General features: G+C 50.4%; 1 protein-coding gene and 2 long non-coding RNA genes across 6 annotated transcripts; 1 reads left to right on the top strand and 2 right to left on the bottom strand.

Annotated features, from left to right (window-relative positions):
• Positions 1 to 613: 613 nt before the first annotated feature.
• NHP2 (NHP2 ribonucleoprotein) lies at positions 614 to 3,739 on the bottom strand. Of its 2 annotated transcripts, XM_077911235.1 has the most exons (4): positions 3,440 to 3,731; positions 3,288 to 3,357; positions 1,539 to 1,644; positions 614 to 966 (listed from the first exon to the last, which is right to left on the bottom strand). In XM_077911235.1, exons 1-4 carry the CDS (start codon positions 3,597 to 3,599, stop codon positions 841 to 843), a joined length of 462 nt encoding a protein of 153 aa, XP_077767361.1. In that variant the 5' UTR covers positions 3,600 to 3,731; the 3' UTR covers positions 614 to 840. The 2 variants fall into 2 exon arrangements, with proteins under 2 accessions (XP_077767361.1, XP_077767362.1); XM_077911236.1 differs by lacking the exon at positions 1,539 to 1,644 and having other exon boundaries at positions 3,440 to 3,739.
• Positions 3,740 to 3,859: 120 nt separating this feature from the next.
• Positions 3,860 to 19,515, top strand: LOC144321894 (uncharacterized). Its single transcript, XR_013387389.1, has 2 exons — positions 3,860 to 4,528; positions 19,137 to 19,515. It is a non-coding gene; the product is annotated as an uncharacterized LOC144321894 (long non-coding RNA).
• Positions 10,141 to 19,900, bottom strand: LOC144321895 (uncharacterized). Of its 3 annotated transcripts, none has more exons than XR_013387391.1 (3): positions 19,350 to 19,900; positions 18,672 to 18,862; positions 10,141 to 10,698 (listed from the first exon to the last, which is right to left on the bottom strand). It is a non-coding gene; the product is annotated as an uncharacterized LOC144321895 (long non-coding RNA). The 3 variants fall into 3 exon arrangements; XR_013387392.1 differs by having other exon boundaries at positions 10,141 to 10,695; XR_013387390.1 differs by lacking the exon at positions 10,141 to 10,698 and adding an exon at positions 14,783 to 15,785.
• Positions 19,901 to 19,943: the final 43 nt, after the last annotated feature.

Genomic DNA, 19,943 nt, shown 5'->3' with positions numbered 1-19,943 from the left:
GAATTTGAACTGGATCTGACCCTCAGTCTCAAGCTCTTTGTGGTTTACTGCAGGGTGCCTGGAGCTTGGTTGCTTGCTGCTTGTGCCAGCTGAGCCCTGTGCTGAGCCCTGGGGAGCAGGGAGGCACCTGAAGTCTGGAGTGCTTAAAGGGACTGGGTTACCAGGGTCATTCTGCTCAGCAGGAGAGCTGGCCTGGGGTCTGTCTCTAGCTTCATATACCTACTTCTGATTTGCTGTGTGCATGGCTAAAATTGCTTCCAGGAGTTCCCCAGTGGCATTTCAGGCTTAAGGGGATAGGGGAATGGAGGAAAGAGGGACGGGGGTATCTCCAACACAGGGGCCGCAGGCTTTTCATGCAAAGGGTCTGATGCAGCAGCCTTATCCTGCAGCACCGACCTACCATGGGAAGCGGAAGCTGGGGGTGGCAGCAGAGTCTGTTCGCAGCTCTGGTCTGACAGCGGCCCTGGCAGCCCAGCAGTAGCACTGAACACCCTCTGAGTCCTCCAGGTTCTCTGGTAAGAAAGGCTGCTTCCACTGTCTTCTGCCCACCACCTCCTTGGCCTTACCAAGCAGCTGCTGCTGCTGGAAAAAAACACCCACAGGCTCACCACACTTTAGTCTTAGCATTTACTTCCCCCACATTACATTCTCAGAGCTATCTGCGTTGATGCTCAACAGAAGACGCCGGCAATCCTTTAATGAAAAAGCTGGCAGAACTGCCTGGGAAGAGGACAGGCCACAGGGGCCCAGAGTGATGTGCGAGCAGAGCACAGACAGCGGCAGGGCAGCCAGCTGGCCCACTGCCAGGGCAGCAGCTTCCAGAGCAGGTGCCTGAACCCTTCACATGGGTGGGGGCAAGGCTTGCACCTCCTCCAGGCACTCGTCGTAAGCCTCCTGGTACTCCTCATGGGGCTTGACCATGATCACGCAGGTGGGACGCTTGGAGCCAGCGGCAGCACCCAGGTCCTGTGGGGGAGGGAGGGAAAAAAAAAGGGCTGTGTGGGAAAAAGGCTGCATGACCTGTATGCCAGGGAGTCACAAACCCCTGACCAGCCCACAGACACGTGCTGTTTGGTCCATGTTACACCATCATTTCAACTCTGCCAGCTTTCAAGCATGGTCTGGCAACACTGGGCCTACACAGCCACAAAGCAAGCATGAATGGGCTTCCGCCCCACGGAGCCTGCCTATCTAGGCTGGGTCAGTGTTCTGGTCCCTGCGTGAGGATAAGGCCAACCACAGGTCCCTTGAGCAGCCCCCTCTCCCCCAAGTACTGCAACCACCTGACAGGGCTGATAGAGGCACAGCATCTTCACTGACAGGGCACGTCCACGCACACCTACTTTTTCATTCCCACGGTCCATAGGGTGGGAATTCCCAGTTTCCGAGGAGTCTGAACCAGGAACCAGCCAAGCCAAAGGTCCATCAGTGTCTGTCTCAACTCCCAAGCTTGCACTCTTTCCCACTGTGGCCTGCTCCCACAGAACCCCTCCTCCAGTGCTCCCCAAGATCAGGAAGGGGGGCTCATATGTTCTTACCGTCTTAGAGGGAATATAGACGTAGGGCAAATTCCGGTCCTCACACATAACTGGGAGATGGCAGTATACCTCAATGGGCAATGTGTCCCCTGCCAAAACCATGATCCTGAATTGAGAGAAATACTGTCACTTCTAACTTGCCCATTCCCTCTTTCAGTCCAATGTGGTACCTGTGGACTGGGCCTCCAAATAGGGATGGACAAGATGGCCCCAGCCGTCATGGACTCCAGGTGTGAATCTCCTGCTTTCCGAGAGTGCGTGCAAATGTGTTTGGCGAGCACTTCCTCTGGGGAGGTAATGCCTTTAGTTTCTGGCAAATAAGTAAATGTCACACAGTGTGACAAGTGAGATTCCACTGGGACAAGTGAGGTACGGGAGTGACACCAAGGAGTTCAGAGCTCAGCTCTCCTAGGAGAATGAAAAAAGGAACCAGGAGGGGACACTAGATCAGAAAGCTGAATGAAGGTGTCAGGCAGCCTGTGGCAGAGCTCTGGAGGTGGAGGGAAGCGTTTGAGACAGAATCAGAATGGCAGCACATACCCAGGAGCTGGCTGAGGGGGGCCTGGGGTGGCTCTGGAATCCTGGATAGGGATGAGGCCAGAGACCCTGGCAGGGGCCTCAAGTGCCAGGCTGGGAAGCATGAGCGTGGTCCAAGAAGGACAGGGAACTAATGAAGGCTTGCCAGAGAACCCTCAGGTAGGACTCATAGCTGGCAAGGTATCAGGGCTCTGGGACAAGGGCCTTGGGAGTCCTGAAGACACCAAGGAAAAGCGTTCTCTCAGGGTAGGTGGGCGGCAAACTCAAGTAAAGAGCTCTTAGTTCAAAGTACTGCGGCCCACACTCCTAGTTTTCCTTTCGTCTTCCAGGCTCTCCTCCATCAGCACCCATTCCTTGGAGGGGCCATTCAGTGCTGGTGCTGTCCTCACAGGCTGATCCCTGACCGACCTGAGCCTCAGCCACGGCGTCAGATGCCATCTGTGTGCTGATAACTCCCAAATTTGTTCTTTCCTGCCTGGCCTCTCCCTTCCAGGCCCCAAATCTGTGCAGCCATCTGCCTATTTGACAGTTCTGCTGGGGGCGGGGCAGAGGGGGGTCACCTGCCAAAAAAGCACCTTAAGAACTAGTCTAGAGGGATCCCTGGGTGGTGCAGCGGTTTGGCGCCTGCCTTTGGCCCAGGGCGCGATCCTGGAGACCCGGGATCGAATCCCACATCAGGCTCCCTGCATGGAGCCTGCTTCTCCCTCTGCCTGTGTCTCTGCTTCTCTCTCTCTCTCTTTCTGTGTGTCTCTCATGAATGAATAAATAAAAATCTTTTTAAAAAATAAATAAAAATGAAAAGCGCTTACTGTCTGGCCTGAGAGGGAGAAAGATGTAATGAAGTCAATTCTCATCGCACCCTGCACATCCCCTCACAGTTGTCTCAGGACCTTTGATTTTGTGCGTCTTTGGTTAAAGTCACTGTCTCCCTATAGCACCGTGCCTGAAAAGTCTACGAGTGAGTGAGGCTGGGCTCTACCCGAGGTGAGCTGGCTGATTCCCTTCCCTTCCCTTCCCTTCCCCGGATCTCACTGTCCCGGTGGGGCTCCTCCCAGCTCTTGGAAGTGACGCGATGCTGTCTGCCGGCGGGCAGTACCGGAGGGAGCTCACCGACTGCCTGATCACCTCGTGTCCAGGGGGCGGGCCGCCAAGCATTGGAGATGCCCATGCGACCACCCAGAAATGCAAAGTCCGGCAGGAGGGGGGCCTTACCCTTTCTCGCCTTTGTTGATAAACTTCTGTACCTCCTTCACCCCGCGCCGAATCTGTTTCTGCTTCACGGCTGCAACGACAGAAGAGTCAGCCCGAGGCCGGGGAGCCTCGGCCCGCCCCCGCGCCACCACCGGCCACCGCGCCGGCCACACCTTTCTTGATGCACTTGTAGAGCTTCCGCGTGAGGCGGCGAGAGGCCAGTGGCTGCGCGATGGGATTCAGGTTCACCAGCAGCTCGTGGTAAGTGCGCTCCCCGAGGCACGCCTCCGCCTGAGCCTCCGGCGCGTCGGGATCCGCCTTTATTTTGGTCATCGCGGCGGCCACGGAAACCGGCTCCCCGCGCGGCAAACCCACGTGGCCCGGGCCTCAGGAATCACTTCCGGGTCGTCCGGTACTGCGGGAAGCGGCCGTACCTTAGCCAACGAGGAAACGACGTCTCCGACTCCAACCAATCGCCGTCCCGCGGCGCTTTAAACGCGGACCGCGGAGGGGCGGGGCCTCGGCTGGGGGCGGGGCCTCGGCTGGGGGGCGGGGCCCGGGCGGGCGGGAAGGGACGCGGACGCGGGCTTAGGCCGGGGGAGAGCTCCGCGTCGCCGGCTCCGGGGGTGGTGGAGGGGGCGGGGTCTGCGGGGGCGTAACCACGCCCGAGGGGACCGGACCCCCGCGTGAGGGGCGGGGCCTGCGAAAGGGAAGAAAGTGGGTTCCTGGGCTCCTCGGAGTCTGGTCCTCCCGCGGTCCGGGCAGAGCCGGGCGCTGCAGAGGCCCCCGCGCTAGCACGATGCCTCGCTCGTTCTCCCCGTCGCCCCGCTCCCTGGGCGTGTCTCCGCTCAGTCGGCCGCCCGCTCGGAAGTCACCCGGGACCGACTCCCCCGCCCCCTTCCCTGAAACTGCGGTCCCCGTCGACCTCCACGGACTTCCCCTCCCCCTTTGTTTCCTCCCGGTTCCTACGGCTGCCCGGCCGTGACCCCGGCGGGGCGCGTGGGGGGAGAGCGAGCGCCCCCTCCCCCGGGGCCCCTGGGCGCGCCGGCCCGGAGGCTGGGACCTGGGGCGCGGTGGGCGGCGGCTCTGCAGCTCTCCTCAGGGCGTCGGGGGACGCGGACGCTGGGCTGGGGGCGGGCCCACCTGGGGTGATCTGGCCTTCCCGCTGACCTCCCCCGCTTCCTGGAACGCCGGCTGGATGGTAATTCGACGATTGCTACAGATTGATTGCCGTGGATCAGGAGGCGGTAGGCCGGAAACTGGTAAGGTAGCAGAATAGGCCGGTAAGTGGAACTTTGGAAGTGTCAGGTGACCCGTGGGAGCACAGGTTAGTTAAGCCAACTTAAAAAATTAGACTTTTCACTCTGTCACCAAGTGTAGTCATTCAATAAAAATCAAGTCAATTTTAAAAATTATTTGTTTATTTATTTATTTGACAGAGAGAGCACAAGAAGGGATAGCACGAGAGGGAGAACCAGGTTTCCATTGAGCAGGGAGCCCAGGACCCACCCCCCCCACCCCCGGGATCATGACCTGAGCCAAAGGCAGCCACTTCACCGACTGAGCCACTCAGGTGGCAAGGTCAGTTTTTTGTATTTTCCATTAGAATAACAAAAATCAAGATGCCGGCCATCCTAACCTTAGACCCCAAGCAGTTTTCATAAATAGAAACATAAATCAGTTGAACAATGAAAATATGTTATATAAACAATGAAAAAATAGTTTGAAAGTAAGCAAAATGGTACGCACAACATAACAGGATAATGATCTTTTATAAATGTTTTCACTTTGGAGTTTCTTGAGAAAAGATAGCCCCTGCCTGAAGCTTTGCGGCCGGTACTTTCCTGCCTACGACTCTGCTGTACCCCTGTAGGTCCAGTAGTAGCAATTCTTGCCTTCCTGGGGAAGCCGTCCTGAAGCTGTGAGAGCTGCTCCGTGGGCTTCCCTGAACACAGAGCTGCAGGGCTCTGAAGGGTGCTTTTCCTTTCTTTTTTTTAAACCTTTTTTCAAAGGCTGAATTTATTTATTCATGAGAGAGACAGAGAGAGGCAGAGGGAGAAGCAGGCTCCCTGTGGGGAACCCCATGCGGGACTCATCCCAGGACCCTGAGATCACACTGAGCCAGAGGCAGACGCTCAACCACTGAGCCACCAGGCATTCCCCACCCCCACCCCCGCCCCCGCCTTTTTTTTTTTTTTTTTTTAAGATTCATTTATTTGACGGAGAGAGAGAGCATGAGTGAGCAGAAGCAGGCAGAGAGGAAGAGGGAGAAGCAGGTTCCCCACTGAGCAGAGAGCCTAAAGTGGGGCTCCATCCCAGGATTCTGGGATCATGAAAGATCAGATGCTTAACTAGGCCGCCCAGGTGCCCCTGAAAGGTGCTCTTCTAGTCTTGTCTCTGAGTGGTGTTCCTGTCAACTTTTAAAGCCTTGTAGGACCCCCCCCCCGCCATAAAGTGTCAGGTCACAGAGGGGCCAAGTACTGCCACATGTATGCATGGGACAGGATGAACTGCGTCCTTATGGAGAATTTCATCCTCAAAAAACCTGATTCCAATAAATGTGTTGACCAAAGTCTCAGTTGTTGAAAGCCTCTCAGTTCTGATTGGCAGGAGGAAGGAAGTAAACGTTTATGCACCAAGTACATTACTCGGGGTATTTCATCCGTTGCTCACAAAGAATGCCTTTATTACTCACCATTTATGGAGGCCCACGGAGTAAATAGCTCTGTCCAGCTCACACAGAGCTACATCTCAATCCAGGTCCATTTGTCTGCAAGCTTACACTCTGCTTGTGTCGTGTGATATGTCCTCAGTAAACTACATCGCGCATTTTTAAAAAAGATTTTATTTATTTATTCATGAAAGACACAGAGACATAGGCAGAGGGAGAAGCAGGCTTCCTTCCGGGAGTCTGATACGGGGGTCCATCCCAGGACCCCAGGACCATGCCCTGAGCTGAAGGCAGATGCTCAACCACTGAGCCACCCAGGCGTCCTTACACGTGCATTTTTAAAGCCCAGCTCAGACCTCTAGGCTGGATCTGAAGTGGCATATGTGACTTAACTGATTTTTTTCGAATGGCTACTTGAGCTCACTTGAAGCAGTGTAGACTGAGTGAGACCATCTGGCTATGCCTAATGGACCAGGGCTCTGAAGAACAAGCAACCTTTGTTAACTCATTTAAACTCTAGGCTTCAGCACTTTGTCTAATAAAGTGAGAAAGTTTGACCCAGATGGACTAAAGTCCCATCGTCTGAAATGTTGGGGAGGTTGTTGTTGTTTTTTTTTGTTTGTTTGTTTGTTTTTTAGTTCTGATAAAATTCCCATCCCATGCTGGTTGCCTATTTAAAGTGTACAAATCGATGTTTTTTGTATAGTTAGTGAATTGTGCAGACATCACCACAGTCAATTCGAACATATGTTCATCCCTTCAATAAAAACCCCTGCATCCTGTGGCTATCACCCTCTGACCCCCACAGCCTCCCCAGCCCTAAGCAACCCCTAATTTAATTTCTGTTTCTATAGAAAGTAGTGTCCCTGTCCCGGACATTCCATCAAATGGGAATCATTGAGTACATCACGTTTTCAAGGTCCATCCATGTTGTCAGCATGTCTATTATTACATCGCATTCTGTTACATGGGTTTTCTGCATTTTATCCATTCATTAATGAATGATTGGATTGTTTCTACCTTTTGGCTACTGGGAATAGAGCTGCTACTTTTCATGTGGGCATATGTTTTCAATTCTCTTGGGTATACACCTAGCACTAGCATTCTTGGCTCTCTTTAGCTTTTTGGGGGGGAACCATCAGGCTGTTTCCCAAAGCGGCTGTACTGTTTTATGCTCCTAGCCACAAAGTACCAGCATTCCAATTTCCCCGCCTTCTTACCAACACTTGATGTTATCTGACATTTTTATTGTAGTAATTCCAGTCCTTGTGAAATTGAACCTGGCTGTGGTTTTAATTTGCATTTCCCTGATGGCTAATGATCCTGAGCAACCTTCCTTGCAGTAAGCTATTTGCATTCCTTTGGAGAAATGTCTACTCAGATCCTTTGCTCCTTTATTTATTTATAAATATTTTATTTATTTATTCATGAGAGACACAGAGAGAGGCAGAGACACAGGCAGAGGGACAAGAAGGCTCTCTGATGCAGGACTTGATCTCAGGACCCCATGATCACACCCTGAGCCGAAGGCCATCTCTCAACCACTGAGTCACCCAGGTGCCCTGAGGATGACTTTTTTAATTGACCTTTTATTTATCAGGCTGGATGCTTACTTTGGGACCTGACGTTCAAGTAAAAGATAGCAACATAGTAGATATAGCTGACACAATTTATTGGAACTCTGCTTTAGTTTTATAGGCCAGGATCTCAGTCCTAGTATGGTCAGTATCTGTCAAGATGATTGAGGGAAACCTACATCCCAGCCTGGTTTTCTTAGTGACGGGTTGGTGTCTCCCCAGAAACAAAGCTTGAGATTTTGGGGCCAGATGCTAAGAGAGGCAGTAAGTAGGATTCTGGAGGTTGGACCCTTCCTCAGAAACAACTGTTTGGGATCTGGGACCTTAGAAAAGTCAGCGTGGCTCTTGAGAAGGACACGTTTCTTTAGGGTCTGGATTTGGGCTTTGGAATTTGAAATGTGATATTTTAAAGGTGATAATGTTAAAAAATTTTTTTCAGGTGGCTGAAGAGTTAAACATTCTTCCTAATTCCTATTCCTTCCATTTAAACTCTCCAGAGGGGGGCGCCTGGGCGGTAAGCATCTGCCTTTGGCTCAGGTCAAGATACTGGGGTCCTGGGATGGAGCCACAGGTCTGGCTGCTTCTCCCTCTTCCTCCCCCCCCCCCCCCACTTGGTGCATGCAAGCTCTCTCTCTATCAAATAAATAAAACCTTAAAAAAAAAAAAAAAAACCTCTTTGGAAGTATTCACTATTAAGTTTTTTATGTACACATGTGTACATGTGTTTGTTTATGTATGTTAAATAATATAATGTAGGGGCACCTGCCTGGCTCAGTCGGTAGAGAATAGGACTCTTGATCTCAAGGTCATGAGTTCCAGCCCCATGTTGGGCATAGAGTTAATTTTTTTAAATTAAATAAATAATAAAATAACATGAATTCTCTTTTTAAAATAACAATATGCTATACTGTTCTGGCAGTTTATTTCCACTTGTTAATGTATCTTGGGAAATGTTTCTATGTCCACCGTAGAGATAATTCTTATTCTTTTAATATCTCCATCACATCACAGTGTGTGGATTTCCATACTTTATTTCAGCAGTCCCTACCAATGGACTTTTGTTTTTATTATTATTTTTTAAGGTTTTACTTTTATTTGTTTGAGAGGGAGCTAGAGCACGAGATACAACAGAGGGAGAGGGAGAGATGCCTCAGTGGCTCAGCGGTTGAGTGTCTGCCTCCGCTCAGGTTGTGGTCCTGGGGTCCTGGAATCGAGTCCCCCATCAGGCTCCCTGCGTGGAGCCTGCTTCCCTCTGTCTCTGCCTCTCTCTCTCATGAGTAAATAAATAAAAATCTTAAAAAAAAAAAACAAAATCCACAACAACAACAAAGGGAGAGGGAAAAGCAGACTTCCCACTGAGCACAGGGCCTGATGTGGGGATGTGGGGCTGGAACCCCGGGATCGTGACCTGAGGCAAAGGCAGATGCTTAACACACTGAGTCACCCAGGCATCCCCTTTAGTTTGTTTTTTTTAGTGTTTTTACTATTTTGAGTGAGTTTGCAATGAATATCATACCTTTGGTACTTTTGTGAGTCTGTCCAGGATAAATTCCTAACATTTACAATCTTGATATCTGCAATATTATCCGGTTATTATTTAAAGAGGCACGATTTACAATTGCTCTGAATGGTGTCTCGCCAGCCCTTGCCAAGACAGGATTTTAGCAACTTTTTTGAGAGGGAAGAAGGTTGGTGGTGATCCAGTAGGGACAAATGGTGTCTTGTTTTCATTTGCATTTCTTTAGTTCTCAGGGAAGCTGGAGATTTCATATTTCTATAGCTCATTTGTGTTCTATTCTTGTCCACTTTTTCTATAAGGTTGTCTCTTACCGCTTTAGAAAAGCTTTTAGTGCTTTAAGGAAAGTTTTTAGTGCTTTTGTGGTGTCAGTGTTTATATGAAAATGTTTGATCCATCAGGTTTAATATGATGTTAGGAACAAAAGAGAGCTCCAGCTTGACTTTCTTCCAGATGGCTGAGCTATTGTCCTGATACCATTTACTGAATTCTTACACTTGCCATGCGTTCATTTAAAATATCTCCGTTGTCTACAAGGCTCTAATATGTTTTTGGGCACTACTAAACTGTTTTGATGGTTGTAATAATGTTTGCTCATTGTCTTTAATCTGTTTTTGAACTATTTTTGGTATCTACTGGGGCTTTGGCAGTTCACCAGTTTAAAACCAAGCCTGGGGAAAAGCTAGATATGGGGAGAGAGGGAGGGTCTGGGAATCAAACAGGTCAGGGTTTGAATCCCAGGTAGACAGTTTATCAGCTTTTTACCCCTGGGCAAATTGTTTAACCTTACTGTGCTTCTGGGTTTTTTTGTTTGTTTTGTTTTGTCTTTAAAATCAGATAAAGATTGAATGAGATACTTGGATGAGGAAAGCCCCCAGGCTGCTGACAGGTTTCTGCTGGCTGTCTGGAGGTTCCCTTCTGGGGCTGAGCTATAGAGGGCCAGGCTGAGGAAATCCGTAGGACCTATCTGCACCCCCAGTCCGCCAGCTACAGGAACTCCCTGGCAGGTTGGCCCTGTGTCTGTCAGCAGGACCTGCTCAGCCCTCTCCCCCAATCTACTCTTCTGAGGGACAGCTGTCCCTGTAGATTTGAAGGGTGGTCGAGGTGTGGGTGGGTGGGTCATGGACAGAGTGTGGACATCTAGCTTGGGGGATCCATGTACTTGCATGCAGGTCCCTCATTTTAAGAGCAGGGAGAGGGGGTTGGGGGCTCCATCTGTATTGTCCTGCACCCGCCCAATATGAGGCGTGAGCCTCCCTCATTTCTCCTTTTTCTCTCCAGGATAGATTGCCAGAAGAGGGGGGCAGGGCTGCGGGGAGTGGCAGGGAGTGGGATGTATTCATCTGGTCAGCAAGCAGAGACTGGGAACGGACTGGGTATAATAGTTTTCTAGGGCTCCCCTAATAACGTACCACAAACCAGGGGGCGCTTAAAACAGCACTAATTTTATTCTAGAGATGAGAAGTCTGAAAGCAAAGTATCAGCAGGGGCAGGCTCTCTCTGAAAGCTCTAGAGGAACATCTGTTCCATGCTTTTCTCTTAGCTTCTAGAATTGCCGCCAGGCCCTGGTGTGCCTTGGCTTGTAGACGTGTCACTCCCACCTCTGCCTCCATCCTCACAGGGTGTTCTTGCTGTACCTCTGCCTTCCCATGGTGTTTTCCTCTTCTGCTAAGAACATGGGTCAGATGGGATTAGGACCCATCCTAACAATCTCTTCTTGACTTGATTGCATCTGTAGAGGTCCTATTTCTTCTCCTTCTCTCCTCTCGTCCCCCTTCCCTTTCCCCTCTCCTCCTCCTTCCTCCCTCCTCTCTTTTCCCCTTTTCTCTCCTCCCCTCTCCTCCCCTCCCCCTCCTTCCTCTTTCCTCCCCCCTCCCCTTTTCCCTCCCTCCTCTCCCCCCCTCCCCTCTCCTCCCTCCTCTCTCCTTTCCTCTCCTTTCTCTCCTTCCCTCTCCTTTCTCTCCTCTCCTCTCTTCTCCCTCCTCCTCCTCCCCTCTCCCCTTTTCCTCTCCTCTCTCGTTTCCTTTCTCCTCTCCTCTCTTTTCCTTTCCTTTCCTTTCCTTTCCTTTCCTTTCCTTTCCTTTCCTTTCCTTTCCTCTTCCTCTTCCTCTTCCTCTTCCTCTTCCTCTTCCTCTTTCCTGTTCCCTTTTCCTTTCCAGATTTTTATTTAGAGGCACCTGGGTGGCTCAGTCAGTTAAGTGTCTGACTCTTGATTTGGGCTCAGGTCATGATCGAGCCCTGCATAGCCAGGAGTTGGCTTCTTTTTCCCTCTGCCCCTCCCCCACACATGTGTGCTCTCTCATTCTCTCTAAAATAAATAAATAAATACATAAATTAAAAAGATTTTATTTGAGAGAGAGAGCATGAGCAGGGGGGAGGGGCATGACCTGGGCTGTGGGCTGTGGCTCCTGCTGGTGGTGGGGAAGGGGTGGCTGCTGAGGCTGTCATCCACCCCTAAGCTCTAATCAGAACCTGAAGCAGGCTTGACTCCAGGCCACCAACACTGGTCAAAAGTGTGCTTTTCTCCGGGCGCCCGGGTGGCTCAGTGATTGAGCATCTGCCTTCACCTCAGGTCATGATCCTGGGGTTCTGGGATCCAGTCCATCAGGGTCCCTGCAGGGAGCCTGCTTCTCCCTCTGTGTCTCTTGCTTTTCTCTGTGTCTCTCATAAATAAGTAAAATAATTTTTTTAATAAAAGTGTGCTTTTCTCAGATAGGTCTTTTTTTTTTTTTGGTCCAGGGCTGCCTGGAGGAAGAGGTAGGGTTGGGGAGGGGTGTCACCCTGTTTCAGTTCTTTTTTCTTTTCTTTCTTTTTTTTTTTTTTGAGATATTACTTATTTACTCATGAGAGACAGAGAAAGAGGCAGAGACAAAGGCAGAGTTCTGGAGAAGCAGGCTCCCTGTGGGGAGCCTGATGTGTGACTCAATCCCAGGACCACGGCATCACATCCTGAGCCAAAGGCAGATAGACACTCAACCACTGAACCACCCAGGCATCCTGTCTCCCTGTTTCAGTTCTGACTCTCACTTCCACCATCCTGGTGCCTCTGGGTGTCACTTGGGGTGGTTCTCCTCCGTGGCCTCCTGCAGCCTGTCCTGGGCTGCACTTCTTTCTCACCAAGGCCTTCATGTGCCATGGGCTTTGCACACTTCCAGAATTTCTCCTCTGCTGGAGACTCTTCTCTGGAGTTTACTCTCCTGTTTTGGTAAAGCTTGGTGGGCTGTAACTGGGTGTGTTGGAGGGTACCAAACCTGCTCCCTTTGCATGGCACCATGCTGCCACCCACAGCTTAATAGAATTCTGGAGCATGAGCTCATGGGCACATCTTCTGTTCTTGTGCCCTTTTAACACGGCCTCCTGGCATCAACATTGGCATGCCTGCCAGACTGCAGGCCATGGAGTGAGTTCTGTTCCGTAAATAGCTGATCCCCAAGCAGCACTGTCCTGGGCTCCACCTGCAGTCCACAGCTAGGGCCAGGCCAGGGGCTAGAAGGGCTGAACAGCTGGAGTTCTTGGAGCCATCAGCGACAGGGCACTTGGCAAACCTTCAGGAGTAGAGGGGTTGCTGAGGAGGTTTTGGATCTCAGATCTCATCTTGGACTTTGCATTAATTCTAGAAAATGTACTGAGCACCTGGAGTGTGTCAAAGTCTGTGCCAGGCATTGGAGAGAGTGATAGTGAACTAGAGTGAAACAGTCCTTGCCTCCCCAGAGGTTCCTAAGAGCTGGGAGAAGGTAGAACTGGAACCTGGGAAGGGATCTGGGAGTCAGGGCTCCCTACTGAGACCTGCTGGGTGTGGTGGGTGGGGAGCTGGGGATGCCTGGAGGTGAGGAACTGGGAGGGGGGTGGTGAGGCAGGGCCCTTTGGGATGGCCACCCTCAGTGCTCACTGCAGCCTTGCTCTTTGCTGGGATCTGTTGTGTTATAACAGAAAGCTCCAGAAGGGCATACCTGGCAGGGAGTCAATGCTCAGAAAAAACTGGAGTGAATGAACTTTATTGGTTTTGTCTCAAGCTTACTGGAGAGGAAGGCATTGCAGGAGTTTAAATTGGGGAGCAAGTGCACCTGGCTGGCTCAGTTGGAAAAGCATGGGACTCTTGATCTTGGGGTTGTGAGTTTGAGCCCCACATGGGGGGTACAGTTTACTGAAAAAAAAAAATATAAACAGGGGCACCTGGCTGCTCAGTTGAAAGAGCATGGATGGGACTCTTGATCTGGGGGGTCCTAAGTTTGAATCCATGTTGGGCATAGTGATTACTTAAAACCCTTTTGTGGTTGTTTGTTTCAACCACAAAAAAGGGTGCCTGGATAGCTCAGTTGGGTGAGCAACCAACTCTTGATTTCAGCTCAGGTCATGATTTCAGGGTTGTGAGATCAAGCCCCATGTCAGGCTCTGCTTAGCATGGAGTCTGCTTGAGATTCTCTCTTCCTCCCTTGCTCCCTCCCTCTCTCTCTCTCTCTCTCTTGCTCTCAAATAAATAAAATCTTTAAAAATACATAAACCAAAAACAAAACAAAACAAAACAAAAAAAAAAACAAAAAAAAAATAAAAAAAATAAAAATACATAAACCAAACAAAATAATAAAATAAACTGGGGAGTAAGCCAGATAGCTTTGTGCATGTGGAAGATCATTCGGCCACCATGGGAAAAGAGGGGAGTGGGCAATGGAGCCTGGGGCAGGAGGAGAAAAATGAGGGTGAGGGATCTACTTCAGAGACCGGTTGAGCCATGAGGGGAGCCCAGGGTGGTGGCCATGAGGCTGGAGCTTAGAGAATCCATGTGAGCAATATGTAGGAGCAGCAGGACTTTGAGCCTGGGCGTGGGGGTGGGGAAGAGGGCAAATGGGGTAGACAGAATTTCTAGAGTGGGCCCTGAGAGAGGTCCTGCCCTAATCCCCAGGACCTGGGAGTCCACTGGGCTATCACTCCTGTGAGTATGTGGCACTGTCATGGATTATCCAGGTTGGAAAGCATAGCACTTCCCTGGCTGGTGGCAGTGGGGCAATCAGAGAGATTAGTTGCTGGCTGTGAACATGGGAGCCCTGTGCAAGGACTGAAGAGCAGCTGCAAGGAACCAATGGTACCTGGCTGACAGGAAGGGAGACCCCAATCCAGGGGGTTCCCACAAGGCCCTGAATCCTTCCAACAACCGGAATAAGCTTGAAGAGCAGCCCGATCAGCATCAGGTGAGATCACAGCAGGTGGGAACTCTGACTTTGCCTCCTTGTAAAGCACTGGGCAGAGACCCCAGCGGTGCACCATCCATACTGCGCTACTCTGGTCTGCAGGGGAAGGAATGGACGTGGTTTTAAGGCACGAGGCAGTCCTATATCACAACAGCAATAGAAAGTGAACAGGATGGGGCAGCCCAGGTGGCTCAAGCGGTTTAGCGCCACCTTCAGCCCAGGGCGTGATCCTGGAGACTCGGGATTGAGTCCCACGTCAGGCTCCCTGCATGGAGCCTGCTTCTCCCTCTGCCTCTCTCTCTCTGTATCTCTCTCTCTCTCTAATAAATAAATAAAATCTTAAAAAAAAAAAAAAGTGAACAGGAGAGGATCCCTGGGTAGCTCAACGGTTTAGTGCATGCCTTCTGCCCAGGTGTGACCCTGGAGTCCCGGGATCGAGTCCCACATCGGGCCTCTTGCATGGAGCCTGCTTCTCCTTCTGTCTGGCTCTGCCTCTCTCTCTCTCTATCATGAATAAACAAATAAATAAATAAATAAAACCTTAAAAAAAAAAGCGAACAGGGACATGCCAGGTTTCTGGATACATTCACTGAATTGGAAACAGAGGTGGAGGGCAGGGCAGGACAGGCTGGCAGAGAAAGAGGTCTGGGAGGACTTGCCTCGTCAGGTTATGGGGATAATGGAGAAAGCATTGGAAAGTATTTCTAATCCTGTGGAACTCACACACTGGTCTCAGCTGCATGTGCAGGGAGACCTAGAGACTTGGGTCCCAGATAGAGGGGATGTGGTGGGGAGAACCGAGGCCTGTCCCAGCGTCATTGATTCCCTAAGGTGTATCAGGATGGAGGAAGCAGGTAATACCTGCTGGGTGCAGGTGCAGCCCTGCTGCATCCCCCGAGACTGGAGTCTGTCCAGGGGGCTGGTCCTATCCCTCTCTGGCCTCCACCCCCCTGGGGTGTGCACCTACCCCAGCGGCAGCAAACTGGGAATTGCCAGGACTCTGCTGTGACCGTCTCTGGCTTGTAAACTGTTATGACCCTGTTTGGTTGACAGCTGGTTTCTTGCTTTGCCTTTGGACTGGCCGGGGTGGTCACAGTCTTTCTCCTACAAACACTTTGGGGACCCGTCTCTGACCCCTCATCCTGTAACGGGGGGAATGGGGAGGCTCTGGGAGGCAGCAGGGACCCCCCCTCTGGAGCAAACCAGGGACGGGCTCCCCTCCCTCCTTTGGCCATTGGCTTCCAGCTGGGGATGGAGAGAGGCAGAATTTGGGGAGCAGCTGATGGTTCCCTTCCTAGTTCTGTGCTCCTTCTCCACAGACCTTGCTGAGAAAGAGCAGGAACCCCAAACTGCCAGGCTTCTGTCCGGCTCGTCTTCCTTTTCAGCATCCGAGAAGGAGGAATCTGTTCTCTTCCTTCATGAGGGACAGGGAGGAGACCAGCTGGGCTGGAGTGGAGCAGACCGGGCATCGGAGGCCGGCGGGGATGGTTGAGGGTGGCCTTCTTTGATTGGGAGACCTTGGGTGTCTCGGAATTCATTTGATTTACATCTGGGGTCAGCACATGTTTTCTGTTAAGGGCCAGATAGTAAATATTTTAGGCTTTGTGGGCGGTACACTCTCTGTTTCAGTTATCCATTATTTATAAAAACGGGCAGTGGGCTGGAATTGGCCCGAAACTATAGTTCACTGTAGTTTGCAGACCTGCGTGACCGTGATGCTGCCGTGTTGGTGGCTTTCGTTGTCCCCACCATCCGCTGCTGTCATTAGCATTATCTGGAGCCTCACTGTGGAAGGTCCTGGCTACCTAAATCACTTGCTGGTGACATAGAGCCCTTAGGAGACTTTTTAAAAATAGTAGTAGGAAAAAAAAAATAGCAGTAGAATTCTTTTTTTTTCTGGGATGCCTGGGTGGTTCATTTGGTTAAGCATTCGCTTCTTGGTTTCAGTTCAGGTCCTGATCTCAGGGTTGTGAGATTGAGCCCCACATCAGGCTCCAAACACAGTGGTGAGTCTGCTTGAGATTCTCTCTCTCCCCCACAAAGAATTTTTTCTTTTTCTTTTTTTTTTTTTAATTTTTATTTATTTATGATAGTCACAGAGAGAGAAGGAGAGAGAGGCAGAGACAGGCAGAGGGAGAAGCAGGCTCCATGCACCGGGAGCCCGATGTGGGATTCGATCCCGGGTCTCCAGGATCACGCCCTGGGCCAAAGGCAGGTGCCAAACCGCTGCGCCACCCAGGGATCCCTCTTTTTCTTTTTTTTTAATATTGTATTTATTTATTTGAGAGAGAGAGAGAGAGAGGGAGAGAGAGAGCATGAGCAGGGGGAGGGGCAAAGGGACAGGGAGAAACAGAGTCCCTGCTGAGCAGGGAGCTAGATGCAGTGCTCTATCCCAGGACCCCAGGATCATGACTCAAGCTGAAGGCAGGTCATGCTGCCTTTTTAAAAAATATTTGAGTAAGTAATACATTGACATGGTTCAAAATTATACCAAAAAGTTGTATGGTGAAAAGTGTCTCTTCCATTCTTGTTTCAGTTTCCTATTTTTCTACCCAGAAGTAGCTAGTGAGAGGCAATTCCTAGGTTGCCTTCCATAGATAGTCTCCATCTATCTACCTACCTTCCTACCTCCCTACTTATCCCCAAATACTGTTTTTTCCCCTTTTTACAGAAGTGGTAGCAGACCATGAACAGCATTATTGCATCCTGCTTTATTCAACAAGAGATTATTCCTATGAAATTGCTTTTGTTAGGATAGCATTAACAAGTTAATCAAATGGGCCGCCTGAGTGGCTCAGTTGGTTAGGCGTCTGCCTTTGGCTCAGGTCATGATACCAGGGTCCTGGGATGAAACCCTGTGTTTGGCACCCTGCTCAGCCGGAAGTCTGCTTCTCCCTCTGCCCCTCCTCTCGCCTGCTCGTGTTCTCTCCCTCACTCTCTCAAATAAATAAAACCTTAAAAAAATGTTTACAGGATGTTTGACTTCATCATGATCTCGACTCTTCCTATTCAGAAACACGAAGCCCTTTGCGTTTGCTTACATGTTTTATGTGCTCAGCATTTCCTGCATTCTTCATCTTTTTCTTGTATATTCATTAAGTGTATTCCTAGGTGTTTTATATCCTTTCTTCCTTTGTATCTTCTGATTCTTGTTGACATGCTAAAACCACCTTGCTGAATTCTCTTATTTATTTAGAATGGTGTTTTGGGTTTTCCACATATGTAATCATATGATCTCCAAATTGTGATGAATTTACCTACTCATTTCCTACCTTTTACACCTCTACCTTCTTTCTCTTGTCAATTGCATTAGCTGTTCCTCCAGAAAAGGTTAAAGAATAAATGGAATAAGGTATTGTTTCATACTTTAATGAAAAATGCTTCAGGAAGATGACATTTGGATTGTTTTTAGAAATGTTTATCTTGGGGATCCCTGGGTGGCGCAGCGGTTTGGCGCCTGCATTTGGCCCAGGGCGCGATCCTGGAGACTCGGGATCGAGTCCCACGTCGGGCTCCCGGTGCATGGGGCCTGCTTCTCCCTCCGCCTGTGTCTCTGCCTCTCTCTCTCTCTGTGTGACTATCATAAATAAATAAAAATTAAAAAAAAAAAAAAAAAAAAGAAATGTTTATCTTGGGACGGTTGGGTGGCTCAGCGGTTGAGCCTCTGCCTTGGCTCAGGGCGTGATCTCCGGGTCCTGGGATGGAGTCCTACATCGGGCTCCCTGCGAGAAGCCTGCTTCTCCCTCTGCCTCTGTCTCTGCCTCTCTCTGTGTGTCTCTTGTGGATGGATAAGTAAAATCTTCTTTTTTAAAAAAGAAATGTTTACCTTACTCTATTTTGTCAAGAATGTTTATTGAAAATGTATGTTGAAATTTGGGACGCCTGGGTGGCTCTGGTAGGAGCATCTGCCTTGGGCTCAGGATGTGATCCCAGGTTCTGGGATAGAGTCCGCCATCAGGCTCCCTGCAGGAAGCCTGCTTCTCCCTCTGCCTATATCTCTGCCTCTCTGTCTCTCTGAATGAAAATAAAATCTTAAAAAAAAAAGACTACTTTCCCCCCTCATTTTTCCTATTAATATTATCATTATATTAACAGAGTTCCTAATATTAAACCATCCTTAGCTTTCTTCTTCTTCTTCTTTTAATTATTTTATTTATTCATGAGTGACGGAGAGAGAGAGAGAGAGAGAGAGGCAGAGACACAGACAGAGGGAGAAGCAGGCTCCATGCAGGGAGCCTGACGTGCGTGGGACTTGAACCCCGGGTCTCCAGGATCATGCCCTGGGCTAAAGGCGGTGCTAAACCGCTGAGCCACCCAGGCTGCCCTCTTTTTTTTTTTTTTTAAATAGGCTCCATGCCCAACATGAGTTCAAACTCAAGACCCTGAGATTAAGACCTGAGCTGAGATCAACAGTTGGTTGCTCAACCTACTGAGCCACTAGACACCCCTACTTACTAGCATTCTTGCATCAGTATTCATAACTGAGTTCAGTCTGTGGTTTTCTTGTATTGGGCAAGTCAAGTCTGATGTCTGAGTTGACCTCCATGCAGAGGTGTGGAGGCTGCCCTGGGACCTGCGAACCTGGAGCTTGTGATAAAGAGCAGGACTGGAGAGAGATTGTTGAGTCTCTCACATATAGGCGGTATCTGTGGTAAAAAACAAAACAAAACAAAACAAAACAAAACAAAACAAAACAAAACATGGATGAACCTGGAAGCAAAAGTAACCAAACACCAAAGGCTACATATATGATTTCATTTATTAAAAATGTCCAAAAAATAAAAAATAAAAAAAAAAATAAAAATGTCCAGAACATGTAAACCTAGAGAGACAGAAAGTAGATTAGTGGCTGCAGGGGCTGGGGTTGGGGCGGGTGGGGATGGGAACGACTGCTCAGGGGTAAGAGGTTTCGTTTTTTAGGGGAAGTGAACGTTCTGAACTTCAGTTGTGGTGACCAGTTGCTCAACTCTCTGAATATGCTAGAACCATGGACTTGTACATTTTCACCAGGTGGATTTTATGGTATGTCGATCATAACCCGATTAGAATGTGGGGGGAGGAAAAAAAAGAACTGGGAGGTGGCTAGACTATGTAAGGGAAATTTGGAAACTGCAATGAGGACGCTGCGCTCACCCTGGGTCAGGCCTGGAAGCCCCCGTGGGAGGCTAGTTCCCAGCTTTGTGGCAAAACGGAGGAATGTTAACTAGAGCCATTCTAGGCGTCATTCTTCATTCTTCGTTGCCGGAAGTAGTTCTGACCCAACCGTCAAAGGGAGGGCCAGTCTTAGAAAGAGCAAGCACTTCCCCAGGAGGAAGAGGTTTACCGGCAGGACGGGCCGGGAACATGGGTGGGGTGGGCCGGGCCGCAGAGCCTAGGCCAGCGGCGGCGGGCGGGGCGAGTGCTGGGGCTGCACAGGGGCCCGTTCTGGAAAGGCAGAGGCACAAGGACCGGCCGAGTTCAACGAGGGGGGTCTGGGGGTGGCAGGACTAAGATGCTGGGGTCCGGGTGGATGAGAGCTGCGGCTGGGAGAAACGGGGGAGCATGTGGTCCCGGAGATCTAGCCCGCGTCGCAGCAGGCCAGCGAAGTCTCCGCGGGACCCGGGCAGGAACCGAGGGCTGGTGCGGCCGCCGCAGCCCCGAGCCGCCCCCCCTCCTCGCCTGGGGCCCGAGCCCCTGCGCATGCCCAGAGCGCCCGGCGGGCGGGCCGGAAGTGGGCGGGCCCGGCGG

The sequence above is a fragment of the Canis aureus genome, chromosome 10, assembly GCF_053574225.1.
Source record: "Canis aureus isolate CA01 chromosome 10, VMU_Caureus_v.1.0, whole genome shotgun sequence".
Classification (NCBI taxonomy): Eukaryota; Metazoa; Chordata; class Mammalia; order Carnivora; family Canidae; genus Canis; species Canis aureus.
The sequence above is the reverse complement of the archived record's forward strand: the minus strand, read 5'-3'. Positions and strand labels throughout refer to the sequence as shown.

Excerpts from the sequence above, each read along its gene's own strand:
- NHP2 (XM_077911235.1), bottom strand. The coding sequence starts at position 3,599 with ATGACCAAAATAAAGGCGGATCCCGACGCGCCGGAGGCTCAGGCGGAG. Across the intron at positions 3,358-3,439 it reads CTACAAGTGCATCAAGAAAG|CCGTGAAGCAGAAACAGATT; the intron begins GTGTGGCCGGCG and ends CTGTCGTTGCAG. Across the intron at positions 967-1,538 it reads TCTATATTCCCTCTAAGACG|GACCTGGGTGCTGCCGCTGG; the intron begins GTAAGAACATAT and ends CCTCCCCCACAG.